Source organism: Toxotes jaculatrix, chromosome 9 (genome assembly GCF_017976425.1).
Source record: "Toxotes jaculatrix isolate fToxJac2 chromosome 9, fToxJac2.pri, whole genome shotgun sequence".
NCBI lineage: Eukaryota > Metazoa > Chordata > Actinopteri > Toxotidae > Toxotes > Toxotes jaculatrix.
The window spans coordinates 24651667-24669491 of NC_054402.1; the positions used below are offsets into that span (position 1 = coordinate 24651667).

The 17825-nt window shown below is 44.7% G+C and overlaps 1 protein-coding gene across 1 annotated transcript in view; it reads left to right on the forward strand.

Moving 5' to 3' along the window:
• The window catches only part of sorl1 (sortilin-related receptor, L(DLR class) A repeats containing), a 70771-nt gene extending 53982 nt beyond the window's left edge, over positions 1 to 16789 (forward strand). The window contains exons 16-48 of the mRNA XM_041047367.1: positions 68 to 153; positions 651 to 823; positions 1068 to 1199; positions 1436 to 1527; positions 2117 to 2363; positions 2490 to 2628; positions 2749 to 2922; positions 3030 to 3143; positions 3248 to 3370; positions 3604 to 3723; positions 3911 to 4036; positions 5018 to 5128; positions 5376 to 5507; positions 6139 to 6270; positions 6365 to 6499; positions 6588 to 6740; positions 6943 to 7116; positions 7604 to 7732; positions 8046 to 8172; positions 8431 to 8600; positions 9187 to 9299; positions 9783 to 9887; positions 9996 to 10062; positions 10790 to 10872; positions 10966 to 11056; positions 11180 to 11370; positions 12585 to 12704; positions 12940 to 13104; positions 13942 to 14116; positions 14479 to 14585; positions 14904 to 15096; positions 15210 to 15422; positions 16212 to 16789. Of these exons, the coding sequence (XP_040903301.1) occupies positions 68 to 153; positions 651 to 823; positions 1068 to 1199; positions 1436 to 1527; positions 2117 to 2363; positions 2490 to 2628; positions 2749 to 2922; positions 3030 to 3143; positions 3248 to 3370; positions 3604 to 3723; positions 3911 to 4036; positions 5018 to 5128; positions 5376 to 5507; positions 6139 to 6270; positions 6365 to 6499; positions 6588 to 6740; positions 6943 to 7116; positions 7604 to 7732; positions 8046 to 8172; positions 8431 to 8600; positions 9187 to 9299; positions 9783 to 9887; positions 9996 to 10062; positions 10790 to 10872; positions 10966 to 11056; positions 11180 to 11370; positions 12585 to 12704; positions 12940 to 13104; positions 13942 to 14116; positions 14479 to 14585; positions 14904 to 15096; positions 15210 to 15422; positions 16212 to 16279 (4480 nt within the window). The 3' untranslated portion in view covers positions 16280 to 16789. The remainder of the gene's footprint in view (positions 1 to 67; positions 154 to 650; positions 824 to 1067; positions 1200 to 1435; positions 1528 to 2116; positions 2364 to 2489; positions 2629 to 2748; positions 2923 to 3029; positions 3144 to 3247; positions 3371 to 3603; positions 3724 to 3910; positions 4037 to 5017; positions 5129 to 5375; positions 5508 to 6138; positions 6271 to 6364; positions 6500 to 6587; positions 6741 to 6942; positions 7117 to 7603; positions 7733 to 8045; positions 8173 to 8430; positions 8601 to 9186; positions 9300 to 9782; positions 9888 to 9995; positions 10063 to 10789; positions 10873 to 10965; positions 11057 to 11179; positions 11371 to 12584; positions 12705 to 12939; positions 13105 to 13941; positions 14117 to 14478; positions 14586 to 14903; positions 15097 to 15209; positions 15423 to 16211) is intronic.
• Positions 16790 to 17825: the final 1036 nt, after the last annotated feature.

Genomic DNA, 17825 nt, shown 5'->3' on the forward strand with positions numbered 1-17825 from the left:
AGATCTGTTTGGTGAGAGCACCACCAAGTGTCCAACTGAGGGTAACGCTTTTTTGTTCCTGCTGCAGCTACAGGAAGGTACCAGGAGACAGCTGTAGTGGAGGAGATGTGGAGTCCAGGTTGGATGGAGAGATGCTGCCTTGTCCTGTCGGAGGTAAACCTGCACTTCATATGGTTCCTATGGAGTCACACACTTACAAGTGCCCTGTGAAGTTTTCTTATAAATGTATTATGTGTGTCATTGAGGCATTTCCTTTCTCATAAAAAATTCACAGTCAGTAAAAAAATGAATGTATGAATGAATGAATGTAATGAATGTATAGAGGTATGTATTAGGTTTAGCATAATCACAGGATTTGGCGGATCTGTCCTTTATTTGCCAAACAGCTGATGCACAATGACTGCAGCTGAATGCATCAGAGGGGGGTGTTGGTTCTGGGACTCATTGTGTTTCTTAGTTGATTAGAGTCTGGATTACCTTACTGATAGGTCGGCCAAGTCATAAAAACATGTCTGAAATTATACAGTGAAATCATTATACTGCTGACACAAACTGTTGTAACATGATATATCTAATATAGTGTGTGTGTGTGGTTCAGATGTGTATTTAAGTGTCTCTTCTCATCAGTCACGTCTCTTGTGTCCTTGCAGAGAGTAACGAGTTCATCCTGTATGCAGTGAGGAACTCCATCCATCGGTACGACCTGGCCACGGGCACAGACCAGGCCCTGCCTCTGGCCGGACTCAGGGAGGCTGTGGCTCTGGACTTTGACTATGACAAGAACTGCCTGTACTGGGCCGACATCTCACTGGACACCATACAGGTTAATGACTAACTCCTGGGAGGCAGCCAGACCAAAACCTCGTTCAAATGAGTTTAGAAAGCTCGGTTATTAGAAACACCTTTGCTAACATGTCATCCTGCCAAGCTGGAAGGGTCTCACTTGTGAACTGAGTAAAAACTGTTACTGCTCAGCATGATGCTCCACAGTCATCTCATTTATTTCCAGTATCGATCACAAGGTCTCACAGGTCGTGTTCTGTTGATTGTCTCCCTGTGTCCTGCAGCGTCTGTGTCTGAATGGCAGTACAGGACAGGAGGTCGTGGTGAGGAAAGACTTGCAGAACGTGGAGGCGCTGACCTTTGACCCTATCAGTCGACTGCTCTACTGGGTTGATGCTGGAGCGCAGAAGATAGAGGTATAGAAGTGTTGTGAATGTGTCTGATCGTAAAAGCGATTGTTAGCATTGTCCTGAGTACTCAGGACGCCAAGAGTCTAGATACAGTGACTGCTGTAGCCACATCTGAGCCCTGTTCTTTAATCATGGCCTGACTAACCCAGGTAACCCATTAGATGATTTTGTCCTGCCATCCAAACATGATGAATCGTACAGATGCACTGAATGAAACAGTTCCTCTGTTGTTGTGTTTGAAGGTTTCTAACCCTGATGGAGATTTGCGCCACACTTTGCTCAACTCTTCTATCCTGGAACATCCCCGTGCTCTGGTTCTGCTTCCTGGAGAGAGGTAAAAACACACACACACACACACACAAGTTGATTATTACTGAGGCTTTTAAATCTTTGTACTTCATCTGTGCGGAAAAAATACAAAATGCTGATTTATTTTTCAACAATCTGATAGTCAGACAAGAAGTAAAACTTGAATTATGCTTGAGTGTTATTCACAGAAAATTGTGGATTGTGGCTTCTCAACTACCTGTCAGATCCCAACCTTTACTGCCTCCAGCTCAACCATAATTCTAACCTCAACCCTCACACATGCTTTTGAGGAAGGAACGACCAGACAACCTATCTGCACTTTAAATAAATGGCTTCAGTCTCTGTACCTAAAAGTCACACACTCACATCCACCATAAGAAGCTGGTTCCAGTTCTGCAAACACAGTTCTGCTTTCATTGAAGATAAAGTTTGTTGGTCAACAGTTACCACACTGGGGTTTTCATTTTCCGGTTTGATCAGCAAATAAATTTTTTTCTGCTTCACTGCACTCACTTCTTTTTCCTCTCCTGTCTGGTCTCTGTTATTAGAAGCAAATACGGCCATTTTTGTCACCTTTCTCTCTTGAATTCATAAGTACTATAAACTTCCCACAGTCTGATGTTCTGGACTGACTGGGGAGACCGAGCGGCTGGCGTTTACCGGAGCTACATGGATGGAACCAACGTGTCCTGCATCGTGTCAGAGGGCGTCCGCTGGCCCAATGGGATCACCGCTGACGACCAGTGGCTGTACTGGACGGAAGCCTACAGCGACCGCATCGAGAGAGCCGACTTCGCCGGGGCCCAGCGGAGAGTTCTCATGGAGGGGCTGCCCCACCCGTACGCCATTGCTGTCTTCAAGGTGAGCCAGTGCATGCCATATATGTACACTAAAAAACCAACTCTTTTGATTTTTAAAGTAAAATGAAACAAACATTTGTTAGTGAATAGCTTTCAGAAGCTTCTCTCTGTTGAATGTTCTCCTCAGAATGATCTATACTGGGACGACTGGTCCAGAATGGGAATCTTTAAAGCTCCAAAAGCTGGTTCCCCAAGCAACGAGCTGATTGTTGGCAGACTAACTGGAGTCATGGACCTCAAGATCTTCTACAAGGGGAAGAATCGAGGTAAGAAAACTTGAAAGCTTAGCTGAAATGACCTGGCAGGAATTCTCCTCAGAGCGTATCAGAACTGATTTAAGCAGTGCTGTATTCATTCCCAAACTGTCTTGAATGCTTCTCCACCAGGCCATAATGCCTGTGCCGACCAGCCCTGCAGCCTGCTCTGTCTGCCTCAGCCCGGCCACCGACACACCTGTGTCTGCCCAGACGGCACTCCAACTGTAACCATGCCCAACGGCGAGCTGCAGTGCCAGTGTCCCGCTGGCTACCAGCTCCAAAACAACACCTGCGTCAAGACCGGTGAGACAAAAAACACGTGCTGCGTACACATAATGGGGCTTTCATCTCAAAGAGGGCGAGCTGATTAATTAGTGGTCGCATATGATCCTTCTTTTCCCCCCAATCAGAACACAGCTGTTTGCCCAACCAGTACCGCTGCTCCAATGGCCGCTGCATCAGCAGCATCTGGAAGTGTGACAGCGACAATGACTGTGGAGACATGAGCGATGAACAGGAGTGTCGTAAGTATTCAGCAGTGTCACTCTTCTCTCAGTGTAGATAAGTCCAAAAGCTGTCTCTGTCCATTTTTTAAATTTGTCTTTGTTCGTGTCCTGAACACTCGTAGCCACTACAACTTGTGACCCGTCCAACCAGTTTCGCTGCGTGGCCTCAGGCTCCTGCATCCCCCTGGCCTTCAAATGTGACCATGAAGACGACTGTGGAGACAACAGTGACGAAGAACACTGTGGTAAGATATGGAGCTGGTTTACTCATTACATATAACTCAGTATATATGCACTGGTGGTGTTGACAGACTGTTAGCATTAGTGTTATATTATGATAATAATGTTATATACTCATTAGATGTAGTAGTTTACCCCTGTATGTCTGTATTTAGGTCACTTGAGAGTTTTGCAAAGGACAACGCTGGAATTGCGTCATTTTTTCAAGCACTAACTTTATTGTCGGTAAATTTCTCAGAGTCTCACCAGTGTGGCCCTGGGGAGTTCACATGTGCGCGAGGTGTTTGTATCCGCGAGGCGTGGAGGTGTGATGGGGACAATGACTGCAGAGACTGGTCAGATGAGGCCAACTGCACAGGTTACTGACTGCATGATACATCTCAAAGGACATTTTGAAATAAAACAACAAGACGTAATTAGTTATGTATTTACTGAGACAGACATCCACTGACTTGTATATTGTTTACAGTGGTAAAGATTCACAGCAGATTTGAGCAGTGCTATCATCTCCAGCCTATTAATCTCTCTCTCTGTTTGTCCCCTAGTGGGCCACCATACATGTGAGGCCAGTAGCTTCCAGTGTCACACAGGTCACTGTATACCACAGCGCTGGATGTGCGACGGAGATGACGACTGTCAGGATGACTCAGATGAAGACCCTCGATACTGTGGTAAGTCAGCAGTTCACACACACACACACTCAACACAGTCATCCTGTCAGTGCTAGTATTAGTTATTTACTTAAAAATGTTAACTGTTGTACTGTAAATCAAAGAAGTCAGTCAGTATACACTGACAGCGTTTAGAGTAACCTAACCAATCAGCCCTGCTGGAAGTACAATCCTGGCAAAAGTGATGAGTTATCTTGTTTACAGTCGTCTTATCAGATATGAATGTATGGTGTTTGCATGACCTTAGACATATTCTGGTGTGAACAGCTGTTTGAGTTTGACTAACAGCATCTCTATGGGGTTAAGGTCTGAGCTCTTGAAAGGTTAGAATTCATTCTGTAGTTGATTTATTTCAGTGTTTAGAGTCATTGTCCTGTTCCACCAACCAGGAGACGCCTCCTGAGCCTCAGCTGGTTACAGCCTGACATTATCCTGTATGATACGTTAATAAACTGGGGAATTCTTCTTTCCCTTGACGATGGTGAGCTGTCCAGGCCCGGTGGCAGAAAATCCCCAAATCCTGGTGCTCCCTCCACCATGCTTCACTGTTAGCATGATGTTTTCATGTTGGTTTGCAGAGCCCTTTTTACACCATACACAGTACTGCATGTTCTTCCCCAACAATTCAGCCTTAATCACATCAACCCTCGAAACATTTCTCCTTGTGGACTGTCAAGCTGCTCTTTGGCAAACTTTAGATGTAGTGATATGTATTTATTTATTTATTGCCGTTTCGTTGTATTGTATTATTCAGAGAGGTGTATCTGTTATTGAACTTAGACCCACTGATATAAATAGGGTGGACAAAATAATAAAAACACCCGTCAGTATAACGCAGTACAATTCAACGGCACCTCAAAATCCATCCTTCAGCATAACTGTAAGGTGGAATCAACATCTCTGTAAAACAGTTTCAGACAGCTGCAGGAAAACAATGCTTCTTTGTTACCAGTTTTTTTAGATTGTGCTGTGTATTTCCAGAGGGAACTCGGTGTAAAGGTTTTCTCTGCTCCAATGACACCTGCCTGCCAGCCACCGTCCACTGCAACGGCATCCAGGAGTGTCCAGATGGCAGTGATGAGCACAACTGTGGTGAGTGATCCCATATTTTGAGCACAGAGGCGCACACTCCTGGGCAGTTTGCATCAAAAAATCGTACGTAGTCAAATCTAAACACATGGTGCACATATATTTACATTCAGTGTGACCTACGCTGTTTGTGTCCGACCGTGAAAACTCTATTTGTAGCTGAATACACAGAATAAATAAGGTAAAATTTCAGGTGCTGTCGGTGGATGATGAGTCATTCTTCGTGTTGGTCTGTTTCCTTCACCCACAGACCCCCTGTGTACTCGCTACATGGAGTTTGTATGTAAGAACCGGGCCCAGTGTCTGTTTCAGTCTCTGGTGTGTGATGGGATCAAACACTGTGAAGACGGATCTGATGAGGACTCAGAGTACGCTGGATGTGGTGAGGAGTGCTCACGTGCCCGTCCTGAATCACTGTACTGTATCTGAGATTTGACTTTCCAGATCTGAACATTTCATTTGAGGCAATTTGATCAATATACTTTTGGGAAAATGTGAGGCCTCAGGCACAGTCTTCCCATGATTCATGGGAATTCCTTGAAATCCAGACTAGACCTGTACCGGTTGAAACTATGAATCCGCCACTGATGATGTTTGCTAGATAAGAGCAGCACTAACACAACAGAGTTAACAAGAAAGGGAGGGGGTGTGTGTGTGTGTGACTTTTCACACACCTGTGCTCCTTCACAGTGACTCATTAAATCAGTCTTGTGTTTTGGCAGAGCGTGATGGTTTGACTCTGTTTATGCAGCAACAGTCTGTAACATCTGTTCTGTGTGTCTCTTGTTTTTTTGCCCTAAAGTTCCCATTTACATTTTAATTTTTGCACCGTTCATACATTTAATATTAATATTGTATTTTTTTTTTGCCAAAATCTGATGCTTTGATGCTCAATTTTCATTAGTGTTGGACACAGCTGTCATCTGTGTCCTGTTATTATGATTATGCTGTTGCAGCACACCAAATTTGTCACCTACGCATAATGAAATCAAGAGTGATCTGTTTTCTGTCAGCCACACCGTCTGAATTTGGCAAAGTGTGTGACGCCTACACCTTCCAGTGTGCCAACGGAGTGTGTGTGAGCCTGGAGTGGAAGTGTGACGGCATGGATGACTGTGGGGATTACTCCGATGAAGCCAATTGTGGTGAGGAGGAAGAGTTTATGCACTAATATTCTGATCTCACCCATTACACCAGTGTTGATTATTATTATGTTGACTTTTCCTCTGTGTGCTGCAGCTGCTCCCACTGAGGTTCCAGGCTGCTCAAGGTATTTCCAGTACGAGTGTAGAAACGGACGCTGTATTCCCACGTGGTGGAAGTGTGACGGGGAGAACGACTGTGGGGACTGGTCTGATGAGGCCCAGTGCACAGGTACACAGTTTGTGTGTAGTAACACACACACACACACTGAGGTTCATGTGTTTATCCTAAACATATACTTGAATCTCCTCTCCCGCAGGTGGTGTTACTCCTCACACTGTGGCCCCTGGTCCCTCTACCTGTGCCCCCAACCGCTTCCACTGTGGCTCTGGAGCTTGTATCATCAATACCTGGGTGTGTGACGGCTACGCTGACTGTCCCGATGGCAGCGACGAGCTCGGATGTCCCACAGGTACCACATCTGTCTGCTGATTGGGTTGAGGGCTGTTTTTGCAAAAGAAGCAGTGGTTCATATTTTTTTGTGAATATTTGCAAGTCATATATTTTGTTTGTTGTTGTTATTCTAATCAAACAGAACTGAAGAAACAAACACAAATAAATGTATTAAAGCAATAATTCCCACACTTCTGTACTTTGTGTTTCTCTAACACCAGTCGATAGCTCTGTGACGCAGGCTCCGGCACCCACCCAGGCCCCTCCCGCACCCGCCCCTGGTCGTTGCAGTCGGGGTCAGTTCCTGTGTCGCCGACCCCCCCGCTGCATCCCCGACTGGCAGCGCTGCGACGGGAAGGTCCACTGCGAGGACAGCTCGGACGAAGCTCACTGCCGTGAGTCTCACCTGTAATACCACCACAACCCCACGGAAACAGGGGAACGAAAAGAAGATGACGCGTTATGGCTAAATGTTTTGAAAATGAATACTTTCAAGGTATCTTACAGGATAATGTCAGGGAGGCTGTCACCAGCTGAGGTTCAGAGGAAGTTGGGTGGTGCAGAAGGACAGTGACTCTAAACATTGAAATAAATCATTGAATACTCCTTAACTCGGCAGAGATGCTGTGGAATGACCTCAGCACACCAGACATCCTAATAATATGGCTGAGCTGAAGCAGCTCTGTCAGGAAGAAAGGTCTAGAATTCCTACAGAAAGCACTGAGTCAACCATTTATTAAATCCAAGGATTCATATTTTCTGTACATGCTTTCATCTGTACAGCATTTCAGATGCAGATAATGGAATAATAACAATATAAAACTCTTCTTTTCCTCTCCACGCCACCTCTGCCTACGTGTTTCACCTACCGTGGCTGTTCAGCCACCCGTGGGCCTCTGTCCTGTGTGAACGGGACTCGCTGCTCTGATGGTGAAGCCTGTGTGCTGGACAACGAGAGGTGCGACGGATTCCTGGACTGCTCCGACCACAGCGACGAGGACAACTGCACCTGTAGGTCGACACTACTTTCACTGTCAGCAAGTTTGTTTGAATTGCACATGAGCTTCTGGACAGGTTGGATGATATAGATGCATCATGATAACATCACACATGAGCCAGTAAAGCTACTTTAGATTAAGAACGATGTAAGTCACGACAGGTTTAATAGCAGTGCGGTGTGGCCACAGACTGGTTGTTAGTGTGCCCTTGAGCTATGTCACATAAAATAAAACTGAGCCGATCAAACCCTCTCTCTCTCTCTCTCTCTCTCTCTCTCTCTCTCTCTCTCTCTCTCTCTCTCTCTCTCTCTCTCTTTCTGTCCCAGTGGACACCCTGGCCTATAAAGTCCAGAACCTCCAGTGGACACCAGACGCTTCGGGTGCCATTACTCTGACCTGGTCTCGTCCCAAGAACCTTCCCCTGGACTCATGCTACTTCCTCATCTACTACAGGTGAATTCCTCTCTGTCTCCAGGCACCTAGACCTGTACACCAGCTGAACATGTCTACAGTCTGTGTTTTACAGATAAATTTGACAGCACTGACCCTTTATTAGAATCAGTCTGCCGTAGTACATCTCTGGACTAAAAGCTTATCCATGCTGCCAAGAATAAATGTCTGGGGAAAACACTGACACCTGAGCGCGGCTCACAGCACAGTGCCATGTGTTGTCCTGACGCCTTGATGTCTCTTGTGTTTTTTCGTCTTCAGACTCGTGGGCATCCAGCAGTGGACCATTATGGACACTCACAGCAACAAGACCAGCTACAAACTGACCGTGCTGAGACCAGACACCACCTATCAAGTAAAGGTGCTCACTCAGTGTCTCAGTAAGCTGCACAAGACCAACGAGGTGATCACAGTCAGGACACCAGAAGGAGGTGAGCGTCACACGACCGGTGACCACAAGAGGCTCATTTACACTTACATTTAAGATTCATTAACCTCAGTGTTTTGACTTAACCTCTTCAAAAACAGAATTTAAGTAACATCTTTATTGCTAAGACTGAATTTTTACAGCTTTTGGATTTATAGAGAAATATGTCCATGTATCTTTAGCCCACCTCATTAATACCAAGATGTTTAGCTTTTTAACTGTATGTTTGCATTTACGAACTGAATTTTAGCAGTATCAGAAAAGGAAATATCAGTATGGTAACGTTTGTCTGTGAATAAAGAGTACGCTGATACAGAGCACACTGTAAAAGTGGTAAACTGAGCAGAAATTCAATGACTATTGATTATTGAACTGGTGATACACTTACAAAGGTACAGATGTAGTAGCTTAGTTTGACACTGCGGGCTGCTCTGTAACACTGCAGAATTTGCTAACTGTTGCCAGAGACAGGGAAAAAGACATATGGAACCATAAAGTGCACCTCTTTGATAGATACCTAATGCATAATGAAAATATGTGTGTGTGTGTGTGTGTACCTGTGTGTGTGTGTACTTGTGTGTGTGCTGCAGTGCCCGACCCTCCCAGGAACCTGCAGCTGTCTTGTGATAACAGTGAGGAGGGGACGGTGGAGGTGTCCTGGAGTCCTCCTGACAAAGGGCACGGCATCATCAGGGAATACATTGTAAGTCCTCCTTCTCTGCATAAACCTGCGTCAGTGTTTAGTCAGAATATTTACTAAAACTACTGAGAGCATCAGCACGACTGACTGACCTGACCAAAGCCGTGTTCCTCAGTATGAAACTCTTTGACTTGTATTAGTTTGGCTTTTCTCTGATTCAGTCTACACTCTCACACTGTTGATGGCAACGGTTTGACGAGAGGATAAGCTCCCTCTGAATGTTAACCCTTCACTAAGCAACATGAGTTATCATGATCTCACTTGTTTGGTAATTACTCCACATATCGCATTAAACTTTCACAGTGATGTAGAGGTAGGTAGTAATGATACACACAGGTGTTCAGTCACACTCTGAAACATCAGGACAAACCTATGGATTTTGAATTATGAATTTTCAGCCTTTACCTTAACAAGCCTTAAACTACTGCATGTTTCTATATATATATATATATATATATATGTGTGTGTGTGTGTGTTCCTTACCAGGTTGAATACAGTGAACGTGGAGGTCTTGATTGGACGTCACAGAGATGCACCACAACCAGTACTGAGGTGAAGGATCTGCAGCCAGACACTCTGTACAGGTTCAGGGTAAGTCACACACACACACTCACATACTCTGCTGTGGTAAAATCACGATCAGATGACATTATCGTGTGCAGTGTGTATGAATGATGTTGCTGACGTGATGTTTCTCAGGTGGCAGCAGTGACCAGTCGAGGTGTGGGGAACTGGACAGAGGTTAAGTCCATCACTCCTAAGAAAGGTAAGGTGCTCTTCCCCTCAGTGTCACACACTCCAGTTTGAAAAGACAGTAGGTGACAACACTGTCACCTACTGGAGTTAAGGAGGTGTTTTAGCTTGTGCAGGTGTGCTGTGCTTGGAGCTATACCAGTGTTTACAACTTCACCTGTGGGACTGTTTGGATTTCCTGTCTTTGTCTGTTCAATGCAGCGGTCCATACACAAAGCATGTCCTTCAGGGGGGGCAGATGTTTGTGTTTTGAGAATTAATGTGTCCCAGTCATCAGAAACAGTCTAACCACACAACTTGAAAACCCCTTGCGGCTTCCATGGGTAAAAGCGGCGACCACATGTTTTCACTCATCTCCAGGCTAAAATTAAAATGTTCAGATGAAACCGCCAAACTAAATGAATTATTACAGCAACATGGCACAGCTGGTTAAAGTAGTTTAAATCCTTCTTCAACCATTTGCAGGAGGCTGTCCATTATAATGCTCAAAATAAAGCTGGTGATGAATAGCTCGGGGAAAAAAAGGTGGAAGAAAACAAAAACTAGCTGATGCTGTTGTGGTGAATTGAACATAATGTACATACACTCCAAAACTCAACATGTCCTCTGGATGTTTCACAACAAAAGATGTCAGCCATCTGTAATAAAAGAACAAAAAAAATAGTAAAGTATATATATCTATATCTATATATGTAAATCAAGAGTTTAATTCCCCTTTGTCCATCTGTTCTCTGCTGCAGCTCTGCCTCCTCCCTCTGTGATCGCCGACAGTATCACCGCTGACTCCATGAGTCTTTCATTCAGCCTAAACTCCCAGTATGATGTAAGAGTCAGTCTTAAGTTTGCTATGAAAGAAGATGGTGTTCTGTCTGTGTCTGCATAAACATGACGGACGGGTCTCCTGTGTTTCTTTAAGGTGAAGCAGTACATCGTGGTTCTGTCTTGGCAGTTTGACAAACACGTCAAGGAGAGCAAGAACTATACAGTCAGAGAGGGGATTCTCAAAGGTACTGTTTGTTGGTGATGTGCCTGTGCTCTCTGATTTACACTGATATGGTCATTTATTCATCTGAAGCCACCTCACATCATCGTTTCAGTCCAGTGATTCAGTGTTCGCTGTTTGTGTCCAGCTACAAACCTGACGGCGGGAACATGGTATGAGGTGGCTGTGTGGGTTCACACCGGTATAGGAGACAGTCCCACCGCCCTGTGCCATCATCAGACCACCGGCACTCAGCCAGAGAGACCCCTCCTCAAAGCCAGGGCTCTCAACCAGACAGCTGTGGACTGCACCTGGACCATCAGTGGACCCCCTGCACAGGTACAACACAATCAGGTTTTTTCTTTTGGTCTTTATTATACACGTCACACAACAAGTACATGCTATAGTTTGTACTTGTTCTTTAGGTTGTATGCTGTGCTGTTACATGTACACTATATTGCCAAACGTATTCACTCATCCATCCAAATCACTGAATTCAGGTGTTCCAATCACTTCCATGGTCACAGGTGTGCATGCAGGTTGCTTCTACAAACATCTGTGAATCGCTCTCAGGAGCTCAGTGATGCCGCCTGTGCAACAAGTCCAGTCGTGAAATTTCCTCGCTACTAAATATTCCAAAGTCAACTGTCAGTGGTATTATAACATAGTGGAAGCGAAACAGCAACTCAGCCACAAAGTGGTAGGCCATGCAAAATGACAGAGCGGGGCCAGCGGATGCTGAGGCGCAGAGGTCACCAACTTTCTGCAGAATCAATCGCTACAGACCTCCAAACTTCATGTGGCCTTCAGATTAGCTCAAAAACAGTGCGTAGAGAGCTTCATGGAACGGGTTTCCATGGCCGAGCAGCTGCATCCAAGCCGTACATCACCAAGTGCAATGCAAAGCGTTGTGCATTGCATCTGTGCATTGTCCTGACCTCAACCCAATAGAACACCTTTGGGATGAATTAGAGCAGAGACTGTGAGCCAGGCCTCCTCATCCAATATCAGTGCCTGACCTCACAAATGCTCTGTTGGAAGAATGGTCAAAAATTCCTATAAACACACTCCTAAACCTTGCAGAAAGCCTTCCCAGAAGAGTTGAAGCTGTTATAGCTGCAAAGGGTGGGCCAACATCATATTAAACCCTATGGATTAAGAATGGGAAGAAGATGATCAACAGAATAGGAAAGTTTCACCTCTTCAGGCCTCTAACAATTATTAAAATGAAACAATCTGAGAAGGAAGAATCTGTTTTGGGTTTAACTTATTTATAATTTATAATTTATAATTTATAGCTCACCTTGTCTATAGGGCTGCAAGTAAATATTGATTTACTTTAAGAAGTCATAAGCCAAAAGAGGTTGGGTTCCTGTGCTTTATTTCACTGTGCTTAAATACTTCCACACACAGGAGAATCCTTAGATTGCTGAAAGTGGTTCACATGTTCCATCTCTGTAATAGAAACCACACACTTTACTGAATCACTTTACTGAGAAGATGTGTTGACTTTGTGTTTTATTTGTGGTGTGTGTGTGTGTGTATGCGTGTAGATGTATGGTGTGTATTATGCCACCTCCTTCCTGGATCTGTACCGGAGTCCTCGTCTGGTCCGCACCACCTCTCTCAGCCTCACAGTCACAGTGGACAGTGATGAACAGTATCTCTTCCTGGTGAGTTCTTATCTTGTTGTCAAGTGCTTTAGAAATGTTGTATCTGTCATTTCTGATCATGAAAAAGTAAGAAAAGCGAGTTGGGATTGGAAGTCACTGAATAAGGTGTCTGAGGCCAGCATTGGTTGGCATCAACTTGATCAACAAGCCGATAATCTGTGCCATGCCATTGTTTCGTTATTCAGTAACCACCACTGGACCAGAGCTATCACGGGTTTTTGTTGTCTGTCTTCAGGTGCGTGCCGTCTCTCCCTACCTGGGTCCTCCCTCTGACTACGCTGTAGTGAAAATGATTCCCAATGAGAGGCTGCCGCCCAGGAACCTCCATCGAGTGCGAGTCGACAAGACGCAGGCCACGCTGAAATGGCAGCCGCCTTACGACGCCCCTAACACGCCTCTGGTACGACGTCGTCTCATGTTACTGTGATGATAAACACATGATGATAAGCATCAGGAATGTGATCAGCAGGGCTTGTCATGATACCTGCTACAGGGAGATTAAGAAAAAAAAAAAAGTTATGAGAATCTACTTGAACCTGGCAAATGTGTTTCATGCTCTCTGTGGTGAATGAAGGTTTAAGAACTGCCCTGCATGTGCTCCAATGTTTGAGTTGACTGGGCACAACACGTCATCAGGGTTGTCAAGTGGGCTCCTACTCTCATCAGTATTTCGCTGTTTTAACCCACAGCGTCTCCAGCAGGTTCAGCAGTGAGTTCTTGCATCCCAGAACCCCCCCCCCCCCCCCCCCCCCCCCCCATCAGCATTCGTCCAGCCTGCTCCTTTGTGAGACCAGCTTTGGCCAGAGCCACTGGCTGCTCCACTCTGCTGCCCCTGATGCTGTCTTGGTCACTGATCTTCAGGTTCCTCAACAGTCACACAGCCGATGTCTTCCTCTTGAAGGCTTCATTCACTGCTCTCCAGACCACCAGACCACAGATTTGGCCTCTAGTTGGTGTTGGCTCTTTCTGATTTGGCTGGAAGCCGTTGGCCCACCTCCTCCTCTATCTGTCCCACGCTGGTGCTTGAACTGATCCTCCTCTGTCTGTGCTCTCCTTCCCAGTCAAATGCAGTTGACTGATCGGAGATTGTTGTTATTGGCGTCGAGGCGTTGATGACTGTTCTCTTGGTTTCCAGGGTTGCTGCCAGGCACTCGGGCTTACTGAGCATACTTAATGATGTGCCAACTGTTCGGATGGTATATAATGTGTTTTTGTGTGTGTGTTCCTGTATCTGTAGACATATGTGATCCACGTGCGGGACGTGATCCGTAAAACTGAGCAAGATTACAAGCTGACCACACAGAACAACACCGTGGAGTATGTGTTGAAAAGCCTGGAGCCCGGAGGACGGTACAGCATCTCTGTCCGCCTGCGCAACATGAGCAAGGAGGCCAGCTTCACTCTCAGCACAGGTTAGCACACACAGTACTCACATGCATAGAAGTCATGGAGCTTCATTTCTTTTGGAAGTTTAACAACGATCATGGAGTTTCAACAATTATTGTTGCAACAATTATTGATTAACTGTTAATGTTCAGTAAATGTTAATTATTTTAGTAATTTATCAAACAAATATGTCAAATATTTGTTGGTTCCAGATTGTCCAATGTAAAAAATAACGATCCATGAATCAATAATATCAATGAAACAAAAACATTGCTCAAATTCTGATTTATGGAAACTGGTTTGTTAAATACCACATGTTCCATGGTACAGTATGTGGTATTTACAAAGGAACATGTTGCTTAGAGAAGCATTTTCCTTTCTGCTGCAGTTCCTCTTCCAGCTCCCGAGGCCCTGAAGATTTTGACGGAGAAAGACCATGTGTTCCTCTTCTGGAAGAGTCTAGCTGTCAGAGAGAAGGGCTTCAATGAGAGCAGGGTGAGACGCCTCTGACCACTATATTCTGTTTCACACAGTGTTTCAGCTTTTTCTTCCAAGCTGCCAAAACCCTTCCTGTGTCCTGTAGCCATCTACTCTGCTATCCAACTTTGCATAGAGGGTGCAGGTAGCTGATCTATAATAATAATAATAATAATAATAGCAATAGTACTGCTGCACTTGATAAAGAGATCAGATCAAATCAAGGCCTTAGACTCATTGTATAATTGTGACAAAATATTATTTTTTCATTTCTTAGTGTTCAGATTTAATTAGGAAGTACAGTATTAGGAATGCTTCTTGGCATGCTGTTCACAGGGGTACGAAGTTCACGTCCATGACAGTGTGACCAACCAGACGTCCTACCTGGGAAACACCACGGAGACCTACTTCCGAATCAACAGCCTGCTGGCAGGACACAACTACACTTTCTCTGTGCAGGCCCGCTGCCTGCTCAGTGGTCAGCTGTGTGGAGAACCTGCTCTGCTGCTCTATAACCAGCTGATGGCAGGTACTGAAGCAAATACATGCAGAAGTTGAAATGTGATACGTAGCAATAAATCACAAGGATTTGAAAAACTGTTTGCACAGTAAACCTGTAAATGTTCCTTCCCTCCTGTCCAGGGGCCAGTGATGCCTCCCGCAGCGAGGGCCACTCAGGGGACATGGCAGCAGTGGTGGTCCCTGTCCTCTTCCTGCTGCTGCTCGGAGTGTGTGGCAGCTTGGTGGCACTCTACCTCCGACACCGCCGACTGCAAAACAATTTTACAGCTTTTGCCAACTCCCACTATAACTCCCGCTTAGGCTCTGCCATCTTCTCCTCTGGGGATGAGCTGGGTAAGAACAGGTTTCCTTCCACCCTCAAGAACATGGAGGTGGTCTTGAAGAGAAAACACTGGTCTGACACTGCAGGGATCAGTAGGGTTCAGGACCCACCTGTGGTGTTGGGTCAGAAAAAAGGAGATTATGAAGATGTGAACCTCTGTGTGCTCCTTTTCATCTGTGTGTTGTGTGGACACAAACTTCTAAGAACTGCTGTTTTCTACAACTAAAGAAAGACAAATGGTTTAGGACTCAAGAAGCTTTACATACAGCAGACCCCCCCCCATTTCAGATTTATGGCACCAATTTCCATGGAGTCGTTGTCATCCTGAATCATAGTTAACAGGATGACTTTGAGTTATGACGTGTCTGTGTAACAGAGGCAGCACACACAGCACGCTCCCTAATTACACATCCAGTAGAGGCAGAGCAACATTAGCACTCATATGTTTTTGTCAAGTCCAAATGTCACTCTCCTTTTTGCTCTGCTTTGGTCTGCTCCGACAACTCTGCTAGCTGCTCCGCAATGTAAACAAGTTAGATGCTAATTTGTTCTGTTTATCAGAGCGTTTCACTAAAAACAACAGCCCACTGCAGCTGAACAAGTAAAACAACAAAACACTCTAAAATAGTCTGCAGAGCTAATCTAAAAGTAGCGTTGTGTAATCATTGTGGCTTTTTTTTTTTCTAAAAATGTTCAGTCTTTCGATCCACGACTAAAATAGAAAAACTATTGATTAGTTCAGCCTTAACTCTCACAGTTTTATAAGCATTCCTCTTTTTTCCTCTCCTCTTCCTCCCCAGGTGATGATGATGAAGATGCTCCCATGATCAGCGGCTTCTCAGACGATGTTCCCATGGTCATCGCGTAGCAAGACATCCCACCATTACCTATTTTTCTCTCTTCCCTTCTTCCCTTCTCTTCTTCTGCCCACCCCCCTACTCCTCTTTACCCCCCCCCATCACTCCCCATCAGTGCCGCAGTTCGCCATCGCAAATCTGTTGGTGGGACCCCCCCCCCCTCCCTCCGGCCCTCCTCCCCCAATTAACAGGAATTATGAAGAAAAATTGAAAAAAGTAACGAGAGAAAGAGATATTTTTCAAATATACAATGCACTTTTTTTTGGATGCGCAATAACTTATTTTTTATAATACTAAATATATATATATGTAAGGGGTCACAAAAGGACTGTGAGGAAGAGGTGGACACTGAAACAAACTGTGAAGGATTTGAGTTTGTGGAGCGTGCCAGGGAAAGAGAGACCCTATTTGTAATGCAAACTCACTATCCATAGGAGCGGTTCATTGCTTAAAGCCAAAATAAGCATCCAGAGACTGAAATATAGAATGCAAAAAAAAAAAAACTACACACATACACACACTGAAAAAAAAAGACAGAAAACAAAAAGTCATTATTTAGATATATGCTGTATACAAAATGTACAAACAGAAAAATATCAGAGCAGTAACTGTTACATATTTTGGTACAGAGTGTACTGCAGCAGGATGTGTAACATTAGTGCCCGGGAGTGAGAGAGTTGGATGAGTAAAGTGTGGATTATGTTTCATCATTTACAGAACCTAAATCGTTGTGTCTTTATCACCAGTTTGGAAACTGTTGATTCTTGTAAACGTACTAAAAAAAAAAAAAAAAAAAAAATGTCTTTGACGCTCAGCTCAACCAAACAGATCAGTGATTGGATTGACCATTGGCACCATGTAGTGTCCCCCATAGATTCACTTTCATTTTCCACCACCAGCACACTGTTGTATGTCTGTACGTAGAGGCAACACATGTCCCATGATATGAGAATATATTCCTGGCTTTGAGGGGGAAAGATTCCCTCACAGCATTGCCAAGATTAGAACTATTTGTAAATATTGGCTTTTAATATGTTTTCTCCGTGTAATGCTGTACCATATCATTCTGTAAATTTTTTTTTTTTTTTTTGTTAAACATTCAGGACCACAAATTATCGTCCCCAGCATTTTGCCATAGCTGTAGTCGTAGAGGAAGTGTGTTTGGGGTTCTCAGGGAACTGTGTTGGAGCGGACACCAGCGCAGCACCACCATCACCACCACCACCACAACCACCACCATGACTTAGGCAGCACTGCCCATCTACTGTTGAATAGGGTAGAGAAACCAGAGGTACTGGATTAGCTGTGGGTGGAACTCGATGACTGGCAGACACAGGCCGTCGTCAGTAGCTGTGATGAAGAGTCAGGTTCAGGTTAACTGGTTTAGAAACAGATTAAAAGGGTTAATTCATGCAAAAATAGAGATTTTTTTTTCCACATACCTTGAGTAGTATCTAGTCACACATGTTGTTTTGGTTCTATTTGCCCCGGGTTTTCAGATATCTGTCGCTGAGATTTCAAGAGCTACATCATTTTCTAGAGACAGTGTCTTGGATA